Genomic DNA, 15,053 nt, shown 5'->3' on the forward strand with positions numbered 1-15,053 from the left:
AGTTCCGAGAAGGACGACTCAAAAGACGTGAGGGGTAATTGGCGTTAAGTGTGAAAGAAGAAAGCCCGAAGAAGGGGGAAGGAGAAGGAAGTAAAGGTGAATGATTCCAAGAGGAGACTTGGAGGGGGTTTTATACACTCGTGGACAGGCGGGACTGGTGTGTCCTCTGGGCCCTCTTCAGGGTTCGATGTTACCTCAATTCTCGATTGACATTGACCGTTGAGCGACATATGAGGCAGTGCGCGTAAACAGCGCGTGTTGAGCGTCCGCAGACAGTAATGCAAATGACAGGGATATCAAAATCGCGGACCCGTGAATTCCTTCAAGTAACGACGGGACTTGATGGGGCGACAGGATGCCTGAATAGCTCAGTTCAACTGACATCATCAATCTTCAGAATGAATCATCAAGATACTGTTAATACCAATGCTCGTGCGTGAAGTGGTTTTCGGCGAAAGGCTTAAGCTTGAATATTTGAATACCATGATATTACTGGATTGAAGCAATATCGGGTGTTATGATGCATGCTGGCAACGGAATGCAAGCGGGATGATCTTGACATCCTGCCAGTCATCTCTACATAGGAACGCACCTAGGTTCGGCATTGCTCGTAATCGACCGCAAGTCGACTAAGGTAATCACGAGCAGGGGATGTCGCTAGCCAGACATCTGTGACTGTAGGCAAGGATGGGGCCCCTGGCCCTGGCCCTCCCGTAAGGTACTGGTAGCTGACTCCTGCGACAGTAGCTCATACTCTCTCGTTTCAGTTGCCTCTCCATTGATCATTTGGCCGTCAAACAGACCTGTTAGAAGTCGAAGCTCGCCAGGACTTCGAACTGGAATGGAAGGCAGTCCCCCGTGCCACTCGCTAGACGTTTGATAGACCAGTGTTTTGCGTTAGTCTTCATCAAGTTGACTTTTTGCGAACGGCTTCTAATCAAGCTCAAGGGCTGCGAAGTGCAGGGGTCGAGTGTTTCGAGTCGACGATGTCAAAATTACAACTGTGTCAATAGACGCCTGAGACTCAGCTTCAGCGCTTAGCAGACATCGCGAAAACAGAAAACTTGCTCGGCTGAACAATACGGTAGACTGAGGGCGAATTCATCCCAAGCTAGCCATGGCTAGATCTACGCACCCTGGACGCGCCGCCGAAATCACATTTTCCACTTTCACTCCAAGACCGTTGCAGCGTAGAGGGAGTGCCCCCGTCGCCCGGCAGCTAATAGTTTCTTTGGCACCATACGACATGACCCGCTGATAACAATCAGCGAATAAAACGTCCGCGCTTGTATTGCACTTGAGATGTGTATCAGCGTCGGTGTCGTAGGCCTTGGAACCGTGTCGCTAACCGAGGTCGTCGAGAAGTATCGTATTGGTGCACTCGATCGCGATTCCTGTTTCGTGGGTGCGATACTGGGCTACTTACCACTTGAACGAAAACACCAGGATACACTCAAAACTACAACCATTCGATACTTGACTAGTAGCGACTTGGGAGCGGAATCGGGAGGGAACTCTGCTAAGTATACATGTTCACCCCTTTTGTCAGTCACGATGTCAGTACGCGAGGATGTTCCGCGAGCTCTTCGGGATGTTGTCAACCGCGTACCTGTCCTCCAAGCCCGCCGGCGCTGTCACCAAGTAGCCAACCCACTTCACCCACTCGTTGGTGGATATGACGACTGAACAAACGGGCATGTAGGTGTGGGTCAGCCCGCCCTCGACATCATGGCTCCGAGTCCTTGAATGTATTGGGTCAGGTATTCTGCCAGGTACTTAAGGCAGCTCGACAAGGCACTCAAGCAGCATCGTATCATCCTCTTCAACTACATTCATATTTTCATTAATCAACACTACGATGAAGTTTCAATCCCTCGCAGCCCACATCTCCCTAGTCCTCTCACTCCTATTGCTTCCTTTCGGAGCCTCAGCTGCCTTGTACAAGAATGCGGCTGACTTGCCAGATGTTTCTTACGACTTCGTCATTGTAGGAGGTAAATGACAGTTCCGATGGTGACTTCGCGGAAGCTGATCAATTTCCTAGGTGGTGTGGGCGGTAGCGTGCTCGCGAACCGTCTGACAGAAAACCCATCAACTAAAGTCCTTGTCCTCGAAGGAGGTCCTTCGTAAGTGCCCCCTAATGCGTCTTGAGTTTGCTCACTCATTCGTTGATCAGAAACGAGGATGCTTTCGAGACCAAAGTCCCATTCTTTGTCACCAGAATCCCCGCTCAATATACATGGAACTACGTTAGTAATTTACCCCCCGGTCGTCGTATCGGTTCTGAAAATATTATTGCAGACTACCACACCCCAAGTCGGGATGCACAACGCCGAGGTTCCGTTTGCCAGAGGCTTTGTCCTGGGCGGTAGCAGTTCCATCAGTGAGCTCCGCATAAAGTCACGGTATAATCTGAACGTGCTAACACACTGGTAGATGGAATGTTCTATACTCGTGGTTCTTCCGACGACTTCGATCGATACGCCGAAGTCACCGGCGACTCCGGTTGGTCATGGAACAACGTGCAGACATATTTTGCACGGGTCAGTGTTGCTACTACCACTACGTTAACCCTGTCGCTTAACAGCACCTATGCAGAACGAAAAATGGACGCCCCCAGCCGATGGTCACGACACAACGGGCCAATATGATCCTTCCGTCCATAGCACCACTGGCATCAACTCGTACAGTCTCTCTGGTCACCACCAAGCGCTTGATCCGTTGGTGTTCCAGGCAGGGCAAGAACTTGGCGGTATCTTCGACTTCAAGCTCGACTACAACGACGGCACGCCTCTCGGATTGGGTTGGCTCCAAGCTGCTATCAATGGGTCGCATCGCAGCAGTGCAGCAACATCCTATCTCGGCCCACAGTTCATCAGCAGACCCAACCTCCACGTCCTCGTCAACGCTCGCGTTTCTCGCATCCTCCAAACCGGATCTAGCTCCACTTTCCAAGGTGTGGAATACACCCAAGACATCAACAGCGGTCCACTGCGAACCGTTACCGCGACGAAGGAGGTTCTCCTTGCTGCTGGTGTCATCGGTACCCCCCAGATCCTCCTCAACTCTGGCATCGGCGACTCCAGCTACTTGTCGTCCATTGGTATCCCTCCGCTAGTCAACTTGCCCAGCGTTGGCAGGAACTTGACCGACCAACCTACAACTGGCTGTCTCTGGAATGTTAGATCGGATGCGGATACGTTCGATCCCGTATTCCAAGAGCAGAATGTGCTCGATGATGCTATGGATGAGTGGAACACCGACGGAACGGGACCATTGGTCGTCACGCCCATCGGCGAGGTTGTCTTCTTCAGATTGAATGAGACTGAGAGGACGAACCTTGGGCTCCCTGCTGGCGTGGATACCGCCGCTGGTCCCAACACACCGCACTTGGAGCTGGCTATTGGGGTAGGCGCATTCATAAATCTCTGCAACAGGCATACCTATTGACTCTATATAGAACGGCTTCGTCTCGCCAGCACCCCCACCAGGCAGATGGCTAACTATATCCACCAACTTGGTGTCCGCCACTTCGCGTTCGTATCTCGCTCCTCGTTGATTATCTACCATCTAACCCTTTCTCAGGTGGCTCTGTCACTCTCGACACGACCGGAGGCTTCAATGCCTTCCGCGCGCCTCACATCGACCCCGCATTCTACACCACCGATTGGGATATCCGTGCAATGCGTGAAGCAGTCAAGGCGGCGAAGCGCTTCGTCTCTGCGCCAGTCTTCCAAAATTATATCGTCGAAGCCTTGGGGTCGCTCGCCACCGCCGACACCGATGAGGAGATTGAAGAATATGTGAGGAGCAACAGCGGGACCACGGCTCACCCTGTTGGCACGGCCAGCATGTCTCCCAAAGGCGCGCAATGGGGTGTCGTAGACCCAGACCTGAAGATGAAAGGTGGTATCAAGGGTGTTAGAATTGTCGATGCCTCTGTCTTCGTGAGTTTTATTTTGATATCGAACTGATCCAAGTTGTACTGACTATTACGCGATAGCCCTACAACCCGAGTATGCACACAATGGCGCCGACGTATGTGATCGCAGAACGGGGATCCGACTTGATAAAGAGCACTTGGAATTTGTAACTTACTGGACTTCTCGCCGGACATTTCGTAACTTATAAACTTTCTATATGATACAACCTTGTAATCTACGCCTCAGTTTTCCATATTGTACACTACTTGTCATTGGGCTTGACGGCGCACAGCCCGAAGAGTGACCTGCCATGATTCTCACGACCAACTGTGGCGCGAAATTCCCGGTCGCATGCCTTGTTGCCAGTGGAGGCCACTTTGGTCTTGACTCTTACCACAGGCCACAGTTGAACCGTCACGATGGCATCCATATTTCTAGAGCTCCTCGCCATGGGATCTTCAATGACTACCCAATTCTTGCGACTTACGCGCCTGGAATGGACTCATTCTATCCTCCTTTGGCATTTGAAGACGATCCTCTGGCAACGCCCGAAAACTCTGAACGACATGCCCTACGACGTTGTTTTCGTCCTATCGCACTACCTTTCCGTTCGAGACCTATGCAATTTGCGAGAGGTGGGCATCTCGTGTTATGTAGGGCATGTTTTCACTTCTGAATATACCTACTTGACCAGACTTCGAAACAACTTTCCAGTCTTGTGCGAGATAGGTCGATCTGGCTTCTGGCTTTGCGCGACATCTTGGAAGTTCGGCCGATTCCACGACTCAGTTTCAGCCTCGATGAAATGGACTTGGATGAAATTATGACAGCTACCTTGCGACTGACTACCTTGGACCGTAAACTTAGAGGGGTAGACCAGATCATGACCTTCAAGATCGCTCGATCTTTTGACGCGAACGGTCTTGCACCCGTGCCTCTTCCCGGTGGCCACCATTTCGTCACTTTGCAAAACTCCGAACGCAACTTGGTAGTACATGATTGGGATGCGGACACTCTAACAGATGGCCGACTCCTCATGCCACCTTCTGAGCACCCCATATACTTATGGCGTGCGGTTCCCGTCAGTTCCACCACCGTCAATGTGGTTGTCGTATCGTTGGAAGAACTGGAAGAATGCGATGACCGTGGCGAACCATTGTGCGTCTCTTAGCTTGTCTTTTCTTTCTTGTTAGTTTCAGTTGTCCTCCCAGGCCGCGTACACATATTACAATTTACCACTGCAACGCCGACGAAGGAACGTCGAAGCAGATAGATTACTTTTCAGTGAGTCCCAAGATCTGGGCGCTATTTGTCGACACAACCCACTTGGCAATCCTATGGGATGACCCCGATAACGGTCAACACGCGTACATTCGTATGTACACCAAGGGGTTGCAGACGGATATCATGAGACTCAAAGATCCAGTGAGTAACATCAAAGTTTGTCAAGCCCTCGCTGATCTGGTCTTATCAGCAATGCCCCTGTCGAGGATCCATCACCATGATATCGCAAGGTCATTTCCTTGTTGTAAATGGCAATGGCACCTTTCATCGGATCTTCACAATACCACGCATGCAGCCAGTTGGTAGCACGTACATCGCCGATGCACCCGTGTACCATCCATCTATTTGGCGCTCACTTCAAGGGGGTGATTGCCTACAGACACCCCGAGTGGCTTCTCTTCAACCGATATCAAGCGACAGTCCTCCGTCTAAATTCATCGTATGGACAGGGCGGTGCCGACACATTATGACTCTGTCCTCCCTAGACGGTGTCAATGTTATCTATAACGTCGACAGGCAGCGCATGTGGCCTGACGTGCCGTTCAGTCTAGGGAACGATGAGACAAGTTCCATGGGTAGATTTTCGGGGGTTCACCTTTTACCGGATAGGTTGATCAGGTTATTCGCTCTTCCTATCACCCACCCAACAAGTCGTGGATTCATGCGCCTCGATATTTGCCCATCTTCACTTCACATTCAAGTGACAAAATTAGTTTGTTCGGGCCTACTGGAGAATGAATTTGTCTACGAGCTATCTTATGACGAAGAATCTGGGCGTCTCTATATTGCATATGAAGACAAAATCACTCCTGATAGACGGATATTATTGGCTCATTTGTGAGCGTTTACGTAGTAAATCATTTGTATAAGCAATTCCATCCAGTGTTGGCCTTACGCTGTAAGGTGTAAGTTACGTTACAGTGTAAGATCACCGTAAGCTACACCGTAGCATCAATCCTGGGAGTAATTAAGGTGTAACTACACTCAAGCATAAATTAAAAGTTTATTTGACAATTTTCAAAAGGGCTAGTTGTTTCTCATAGTAGTTCAACTAGTATTACTTCTATTTCTACGAGCATGCCGCCGTCGCGAGGACCTCTCTGGCAATACTTTTATCAAGGCCCAAAGAAGAACTCCTCTCATTACGAGGCTTATTGTTTGGGATGCCTTGACCATCACCGTCCAACTGACCAACCACCATTTGTAACTCCATCTGGCACCATTCCAGCAAACCTACCATCGGCAGAGGACTGGTTTGCTCAGGGTAAGTGCAATACTAACCTTTATCCTAGTACTGATGCCAAGTTAACCGCAACTAGCATGCCAGAAAGCCAAGCATGTGAGAGGCGAGAAGAAGTTGATGGGGAACCATCTCAAGTCCTGTCTGTATGTGTCGAAGAAAGTCAAAAGCTCCGCTAAGATGCTCGCGGGAGGAAAGGCAAAGGAGGACAGTGATGCCGATGATGAAGCTATAACGGACAGTACTCCTTTTGGAACTAGCCCGGGAAAGAAATCACAACAGAAACTAAAGGTTTACCGTGGGGTGGATATCCCATTCTCACAAGAGCAGCTTGTAGCAGTGGAGGAGCAGACTCTAAAGGCCACCTTATCCGCAAATTTACCATTTCGATGGATTGAAAATGACGAAGTCATCAAGCTCTTTGAGCTTTTCCGCTCGGCTGCAGGCAGTGTGCTACCTTCACGCCGGGTACTGTCTGGCCGGCTATTAAATGAAGCTGGGGAAGCGGTTGAGCTTGAACTCAAGCATAAACTTCAGGGGAAATATGTGGTATTATCGTGAGTTATTGTGCCTTTATACAACGTGGTGTGTAGTTGAACGGAATCAGAACAGATGGGTGGAAGGATATAAAAAGAAATGCCATCACAGGTGTACATGTTTCGGCTGAATCTAAGGTATTTGTAATTTCACATGGTGCGAAGCAGGACTAAGATCGGTGGCAATAGTCATATCTGATTTCACTAGCCAATACAACCAAGGATGGCAAGGATGGTACTGCACTGTGTGTCAAGTTTGCGACAATGATTGATGAGGCCGAGACTATTTACGGGTGCATTGTTGTCTGTTTCTGTACTGACAATGACGGTGGAAGAGTGCGCGCAAACAGTTGATTGTGGAGCGGCCATGGCTATTTGGCCCACCGTGCTGTGCACATCAGGTAAGTAATACTATACTAAATAAAATAAATGACCTAATAACTCACCTTCATCGATGTTCAAGTTTCAACTGATCCTTGGCGATTACTTCAAGGAATGCCACGAAAGCTCTACAACAGCCGAGGAGGCAACTGAGCTGATTGGCTGGATATTAAACCATGGCCGAGTTCGTGTGATATTTGACGAGGCACAAACCAAACATGGGAATGGCAAAGTCTTGGCATACCTTGTCGCAAACATTACTCGATGGACGACCCATTTCACAGCCTTCAGCCGCCTTGCTCAACTCAAAGACCCCCTTCGTCTTGCCGTTTTATCTCAACGTTTGCAGATCGTCGCGGCACAGGTTGGCGCTGAGCGAAATGCAAAGAAACGCGCCAAGATGGAAGCAGCAGCAAACTCACAATGCGACATTATCGACGACGCACGCTTTTGGGTCCGCTTGCAGAAGCTTCTCGACGATATTGAACCCATCTGCTACGCAACAAATATTAGTCAAGCTGACAACGTTCGCCCCGATCAAGTTTTACTCGCACTCGCTGGGCTGTACCAGTACTTTGCACGGGACGTCAGCACCGCACTGTCGAAAGGAATGATCAAACGGTTGGAGAAGCGGTGGAAAGCATTAGACCAGCCCATGTTCCTATTCGCGCTCATTCTCAATCCATATGAGCGACTCACTAGGTTCGGGAATGACGCAAACTTCAATGTATTTTCTTTGGGGTCTATGTTTACGGAGGTACGTGCCCATCATGTAGTCAATTCTTCTTTCTAACAGGGTGGAGACTTAGCTTTACATCCGAGTCAAGTCACGTCCTGCGCCAGCTACGCTCACAGACGAAGAGCAGCTCCAGCACAATTTGCAGAAAACTGAAGATACTAAACAAGCATCCGCCGCATTCATGCACTACCTTTCGGGAACGAGCATATTCGCAGACTGGGAGGAAAACAAGGAAACATTCATTCTTAATATCAGCCTTAGTTAGCTACATCGGGCGTTTCTGCGACGGGCTTGAAAGGCCAGAGTTTGCGTGGTGAGTTCGTATCAGCAGCATTCCACACCTAGCAAAATTGAATCTGACGTTAGATGTTATTGCAACACATCCCGATCAAAAGTACTCACCCATTCGTCAAGAACTGTAAGAATCGCCTCTTCTCCATGCTTGGCGACCGTGAGTGTCTCGGACAAATAGTACGTCCTCTCCTCCACCCGGTAGACACAAAATTTCCATTGCGTAGAGTCTGTCATGATGAATCGTTGGTTCCATCTAGTTGCAAGATTAGCCAAAAGAGCAAACATATATTGCTAGCACCTACTTAGAATGGCCGCTTGCCGTCACCGCCTGCGCAACAGCCTCTGCAATGTGTTGGGGCTTGAAAACGGTCTCGAAGCTCTTCACCTCCACAATAAGCAATCTGTTCCCGCAAAGACGTAGTGCCGCTTTCAAATCGTTGATATCCCTATTGTCCAAGTTGACATATTTGTTTACCAAAAATAACACATAATCGGCCGCTCCGTGGAATGTGTACACCGTGCTCGAGTTTTTATGAGTACCCGCCGGAAATCTCAACTCCGGAGAGAACTTAGCGCGAAGTATGCTGAGATCGGTGCCCGGCGCGTTGTACATCGATTCAAATAAGTAGTTGATCGTTGCAATAGATGCCAGTTGTTCTTTCTGGAACGGTTAGCAGAGTAACAAGTTATCATCACTACGGAAGGACTCATGATAGATGATGCAACACACCACAGATAATCCTCCATGTTGGATAAATGACAAGTCCAACTTAAACCTCTCGCTAACGGCACGACCTTTGGCAACTTCCTTCAGCTTCTCCGCGTCGAAATCAAACCTCGCTGGACGTATATTGAGCTCCTCTAACATAGAGATGTTGGCAGAAGAGAATCCAATCGGCTACTCATAAGTTTATAGCGTCAGAATCACTCATAATGATCATTCAGTGTCGGAAGAAATAAGTCCTACTTGCCTTATCTGCTTCGTCTTTTTGTGCAACTATATAAGTTTCAATGTCCTTGACGATTTCTTCCTCCTCCTCGCTGATACCTAGCCTGCTGGCCAACCTTCGAAAGGCCGGCAATCTATTGAAAGCCTTCTCCAGAAGTTCCCTTGCTGTCGATTTCCGTCTAAGGCTGGTGGCACCTGTGATGTATTGCTCGATGGCTGTGCTGGCTTTGAGCTCAACGAGATGATTTTCTTCTTAGCCATTTGGCGCGGTGAAGGATAGCAAGATCCTGGAGTCTACAGCCCCCTTTTAACATGAACGATACGAGTATATCATCAGCGTGTCGGCAGTAGTTGATCTCAGTGACACGGGACCCATGGCTTCCTTGTGTTCTTTCCGGTAATGGTAATCAGCAATCAGTACACGCGTCGATTGGGGTGAATCACCTTTTCGTATATTACACATATATTGTACACTGCTTCTACCTGCCTGCTACGATTCTCACGATCAACTGTGGCGCGAAATTCCCAGTCGCGTGCCCAGCTCAAGTTGTCTTCAGTCTTGACCGCAGGCCACAGTCGACCGCCACAATGGCATCCGTTTTCCTGGAGCTTCTCGCCATGGTATCTTCAATAACATCCCAATTCTTGCGACTTACGCGCCTCGAATGGACCCGTTCCGTCCTACTTCGACATTTGAAGACCATCTTCTGGAAACGCCCGAAAACTCTGAACGACATGCCCTACGACGTGGTCTTTGTCCTATCTCATTACCTTTCCGTTCGAGACTTATGCAATTTGCGAACGGTGAGGATTCCATGTTATGTGGCGCATGCTTTTTCCTTCTCAATAGACCCACTAGACTTCGAAACAACTTTTTAGCCTTGTGCGAGATAGATCAATCTGGCTGCTGGCTTTGCGCGACATCTTGGAAGTTCGGCCGATTCCTCGACTCAGCTTTAGCTTGGACGAAATGGATCTGCATGAGATCATAACAGCAACTCTGCGACTGACTACCTTGGACCGCAAAATCAGAGGAGCGGACCCTATTGCTGCATTCACTCCCTGCCGCTCCTTTGACGTTAGTGGTCTCGTTCCTGTACCTCTCCCAGGCGGTCATCAATTCGTTACTTTGCGAGACTCGAAACGGGAACTGGTAGTGCACAATTGGAACGCTGATATCCTTGGGCAGGGGCGACTCCTCGTACCAGCTTCCAAGTACCCCATATACTTATGGCGTGTTGTTCCCGTCTCTTCCACTGCCATCAATGTTGCTGTCGTATCGTTGGAACAGCTGAATGAGCGTGATGACCGTGGCAAACCATTGTAAGCTTCTTATATTCCCAAATTCCCCTCTCATTCTCTCCCAGACCGCGTACACATGTATCAATCTATTGTTGCGATGCCAACAAAGGAACCTTTGAACAGATAGATCACTTCTTTGTGGACACGAAGATATGGACAGTGTTTGTCGATACAATCCACCTCGCGATCCTGTGGAATGACTGGGAACGCGGTCAATTTGCATACATACGTTTGTATGCGAAGGGGCTTCATGCACCAGTCATGGGTCTTAAAGATCCAGTAAGGATATCGACGTCTAGTATGTCCCTTTACTGACCTAATTTATGAAGCGATGTCCACAGAAGGGTTCCATTACTGTCATATCGCGAAACTACTTCATCGTGGTAGACGACAACGGTACCTACACTCGGATTTATAAATTACCTGATGTGCATCCAGTTTACAACGCTCATGTCGCCGATGCGTCGGTACATCATTCATCCGTTTGGTCGACAGTTCGACCTGGCGATTACTTTTGAACTCCTCGAGTAGCTTCGGTGGTGATGGGAGATCCACCTTACCAACTTCCACGCAAGTTCGTTGTATGGACCGGACGGAAACGATTCCTCGCAACTCTTTCTTCCTCCTTGGATGGTGCCGATGTCGCATATAATGTTGATGCACAACCCATGTGGCCCGGCTTTCCGTTCAGTGGAGGATGCGATGAAGGAAGTTTGATGGGCAACTTCTCAGGGGTTCATTGTCTAACCAACGAGAGACTGGTCATGTTATTCGGCCTTCCTGTCACCCACGCATCGAGTCGCGGGTTGATGCGCCTTGACTCTACTCCATGTTCGGATGCTATTCAAGTGACACAGCTGATCTGTCCCGGATTGCAGGAGGCTGAATTTATCTCTCAGCTGGCATATGATGAGGAGTCTGGTCGTCTATTTATGACATATAATGACAGGAACACTCTGCAATCAAGGATAGTATTGGCTTTCCTGTAGGGCTTTCAAACGCAATAGCCTCTAGGATCAATGCCATAATATTGTAGCATGCTCAACGACATATTTCACAAAGGAGGGCCTATACCTTCTGCCTTCGATTGAGTCTGAGCTTCCACAGCTCCTTCCTCGAGTTCATGTTGTTTGAGTACCACACCTAGTTAGTATTTAGAGTTTTGTGTTAGCATAAAACCTATGCCATATGCCATTGTCCAGACATACCCATTCCTCAAGCACCGTCAGAATAGCCGCAGCTCCATGAGTCTCGGCCTTGAGTATTGGCGAGAGGTAGCATGTCCTGGTCTCAGGTTGGTAGAGGCAAAACTTCTAGTGTTCAGAGTCGGTCATGATGAATTGTTGCTGTTCTCTAACGACTAGATGAGAAACCGACGGAAGAATAGGAACTACCTAACTCAGACCTAGTGTGTTGACTTGCCATTACCGCCTGTGCCATAGCCTCGGCCAGATGAGGTGCGTGGAAAGCAGTTTGTGAGCTCTTTATTTCGACGACCACCAAGTTCCCTCCAGAAATAGCTTCCACGGAGAGCAGGTCTTTGATATCCCTGGCGTCGAGGTCTTCTGTTTGTTGGACTAAGAAAGTGACAAAATCGGCTACTCCGTGGAACGTATACTGAACTCCGGTTTTGGGGCTTTTGTGGATACCCTCGGGTATAGTCAACTCCGGCGAGATTTTGACATCGAATGAATTCTTTAGTATATTTGACAAGTCCGTATGGAATATGGATTTGAAGAGGTAGTTGGCAGATGCAATTGAAGCGAGTTGTTCCTTCTGATGATCATCCATCGTTTGTCAGTCATCTCTCCCACCTCTATCCAATAAGCCGCACCGTAGATAATCCTGCGCTTCGTACATAGGTCTGGTCCAACTTGAACCTTTCACTAATGTGACGGGTAGCAGCGATATCCAATAGTTTCTCCATGTCGAAGTTGAGGTGGCCTACACAGATATCCAGCTCATCGAGCATATGAGGTTTCACAGAGGAGAATCCGACGGGCTATTCAATAGTCAATAGTGTTAGGTATGATTCTAAGTTCAGTAAATCATCGCCAGTACTGGCCTTGTCTGCCGCCAGTTTTTGGGTGAGTATGAACATTTCGATGTTTTCGACGATGACCTTCTCCTCCGTGCTGAGGACTAGCCTGCTGGTCAAATTGCGAAAGGCTGACAATCCATCAAAAGCCCTCTGTAAGAGTTCCCTTGCCATTGACTTCTTTGGCTGCTCGTCCGATGGTGCCTGTGGTGTATTGCTTGGTGCTGAAGTCGGCTTTGAGCCCGACGAGGCAGCCTTTTTCTTAACCATTTGGTGGTAAAGGATAGCAAGAGCCTGAGATGTATAGCTGTGTTAAGAGCCACACTCGCAGGGGGCTCAGGATATGCGGACCCGCATGTGCGCGGTTCCACATAGACGCGCGGGGGGAAACGGGGAAGCGAGGACGTACGGGCTTGGCTTCAGCTACTGGCTGCGCCTCCCACACTCTTGCATGCCCTGTATTTCCGGGAGGAGTCCTATGCGGGTACCAAGGGTACTGGCGGAGGCAAAGGGATGCGACAGAGGGAGAGTGAGGGTGCGAGTGCGGAAAGGAACTAATATTCGAACTAAGGTAGCTGTTAGGGCGACTAGTCTAGGACTAACGTGGCTCCTACAAGAATACTAAAACTCAAAAGAAAGGTGAAGGGCTTATTGACTTAGGTCTCACTATTACTAGCGGAAATCCCAAGAGAACGAGCTAGCGTTCTCTGGTATGTTATTGGTACTTAAATACTAAAATACATGCATAACCCTCGTGTACTACTACATGCCTACTGCAGCCGTCTTTCCATGGAACACCCACCGATTCCATGAGGAGCTTGGTAATGTACTGCGGACATGCGTTAGACGTGAGGATCTTACTAAGGTATGGTAATGAGAATTAGTAATAGGCGCGTTTAGATAAGATATAGGAAAAGATGATCGTTCGGGTCAGACCGGGCCATAACAGTAGCTGTATGTACGATACAGGAATATATACTGAGGAACACGCGGCGTCCGCGCGTTCACGAAACAGCAATGAGTTCGGTCGTAGTAACTACAGTGTGCTCGAGTATGTACTTAGTCCGTAATTCGAGAAGTCCGCGTGGCCGCATGTATGCGCGGCCCGAGCCCATAGTCGGGAGACACACGTGGGTACGCCCCTAGTAGCCCCTAAGGGGTTCCTTGGATGCGCCTATAACAAGCTGCCTTTTAACGTGAACGATCTGATCATATCATCAGCGTGGGCAGTGGTTGATCTCAGTGACACGGGGCCCATGGCATCCTTGGGTTCTTTCTGGTAATCAGCAATCAGTACACGCGTCGATTGGGATGAATCACCTTTTCGTATATTTCACCCCTGGCCATCCCTGGCCCCTATCTACCTTGTCCTTGTCTTGTCATTTCAATCCGACCCCAGAATGTATGCCATATGTACTCGCTATCCTCTTTATTAACAAGGGAGTCAACTTACTCAAGACCAAGGGCTCCAAATACTGGCAGAAAGCTATAGAGATATACTTCCTTGGGTGCGTGTATCGGTTGATCCATCAAAGAATCTGTCCCGGACGTACTAACAGCGATCAGTGTGACTGTTCAGCTCGAGTCATATAATGTTAAGGTGTGAATTGGGGCCCACAACACGCACATGCATTTGACAGCTTATGCCTTGAGGCCATCACTGAGTGGGCGTAGTAAGAAACCTTGCCCATCTACACAACATGATAGTACATTGAAATAGATGCACTAGACAAGGTCGTGGCAGTGATCTACTGGGCAAGGAGGGGACCACAATAATCGATTTAGATTCCTTACACTAGATTCTATACACGGAACGGGGCAAGGACGGGGTGTTCTAGAGATTGATTAACAGGAGGAGAAAGGGGCCTTCTTCTGTCGAGAAATCCTGATCCCAGCGATCATTGACATTGCCAGTCTCCGAACGATGCACTGACAAAGACACAAAGAAAGCGCCGAGCGCACTTGCAGGAAGACACTCTGATGTCAATAGCCCCCGGAAGGTATTTGCTTCTGGGAGTGGGAGAGTGTGCGCTATAAGGTGTTTATTTGACAGCTGATGTCAAAATCGTAGACACTGCCCGAAAAATCAGACGTCCGCCACCTGCCATTTTGGGCCGTTCGGCATGGAGTGCCGAGCCTCCGATCGTCAAGCTGCCGCCTTGGCCTTTGGCTCGAGAGTGTCGTAGAAATTCTAGGGAATTCACAGAAAATTAACATTGAGCTTCTTCTGCTCGGGGTGAATGAAGCGATAATTCCCCATGACAGCAAGAGAATGTTGTTGCACATTGTGCGGCGCGTTGTGCTTGGACGCGTTCAATCGGAGTTCAAGTTTGCTTATGTCATTTGCCCAAGATGGCAAGTGGCTGG

General features: G+C 49.0%; 4 protein-coding genes across 4 annotated transcripts; 2 read left to right on the top strand and 2 right to left on the bottom strand.

Annotated features, from left to right (window-relative positions):
- Positions 1 to 1,858: 1,858 nt before the first annotated feature.
- PC9H_002431 (uncharacterized protein) lies at positions 1,859 to 4,093 on the top strand (the record flags this gene model as incomplete). The annotated part of the gene is made up of 9 exons (XM_036772069.1): positions 1,859 to 1,994; positions 2,045 to 2,126; positions 2,177 to 2,249; positions 2,302 to 2,383; positions 2,437 to 2,543; positions 2,599 to 3,408; positions 3,461 to 3,536; positions 3,586 to 3,947; positions 4,004 to 4,093. The coding sequence occupies 9 exons, from the start codon at positions 1,859 to 1,861 to the stop codon at positions 4,091 to 4,093; spliced, it is 1,818 nt and encodes a 605-aa protein (XP_036625715.1).
- Positions 4,094 to 8,360: 4,267 nt separating this feature from the next.
- On the bottom strand, positions 8,361 to 9,265 carry PC9H_002432 (uncharacterized protein; the record flags this gene model as incomplete). The annotated part of the gene is made up of 4 exons (XM_036772070.1): positions 8,361 to 8,444; positions 8,506 to 8,650; positions 8,700 to 9,058; positions 9,128 to 9,265. 4 exons carry the CDS (start codon positions 9,263 to 9,265, stop codon positions 8,361 to 8,363), a joined length of 726 nt encoding a protein of 241 aa, XP_036625716.1.
- Positions 9,266 to 9,934: 669 nt separating this feature from the next.
- PC9H_002433 (uncharacterized protein) lies at positions 9,935 to 10,673 on the top strand (the record flags this gene model as incomplete). The annotated part of the gene is made up of 2 exons (XM_036772071.1): positions 9,935 to 10,150; positions 10,206 to 10,673. 2 exons carry the CDS (start codon positions 9,935 to 9,937, stop codon positions 10,671 to 10,673), a joined length of 684 nt encoding a protein of 227 aa, XP_036625717.1.
- A 1,043-nt stretch (positions 10,674 to 11,716) lies between these two features.
- PC9H_002434 (uncharacterized protein) lies at positions 11,717 to 12,956 on the bottom strand (the record flags this gene model as incomplete). The annotated part of the gene is made up of 5 exons (XM_036772072.1): positions 11,717 to 11,791; positions 11,857 to 11,961; positions 12,026 to 12,424; positions 12,483 to 12,650; positions 12,771 to 12,956. The coding sequence occupies 5 exons, from the start codon at positions 12,954 to 12,956 to the stop codon at positions 11,717 to 11,719; spliced, it is 933 nt and encodes a 310-aa protein (XP_036625718.1).
- Between the last annotated feature and the right edge of the window lie 2,097 nt (positions 12,957 to 15,053).

Source organism: Pleurotus ostreatus (genome assembly GCF_014466165.1).
Source record: "Pleurotus ostreatus strain PC9 chromosome Unknown scaffold_11, whole genome shotgun sequence".
In the NCBI taxonomy this organism is placed as follows: domain Eukaryota; kingdom Fungi; phylum Basidiomycota; class Agaricomycetes; order Agaricales; family Pleurotaceae; genus Pleurotus; species Pleurotus ostreatus.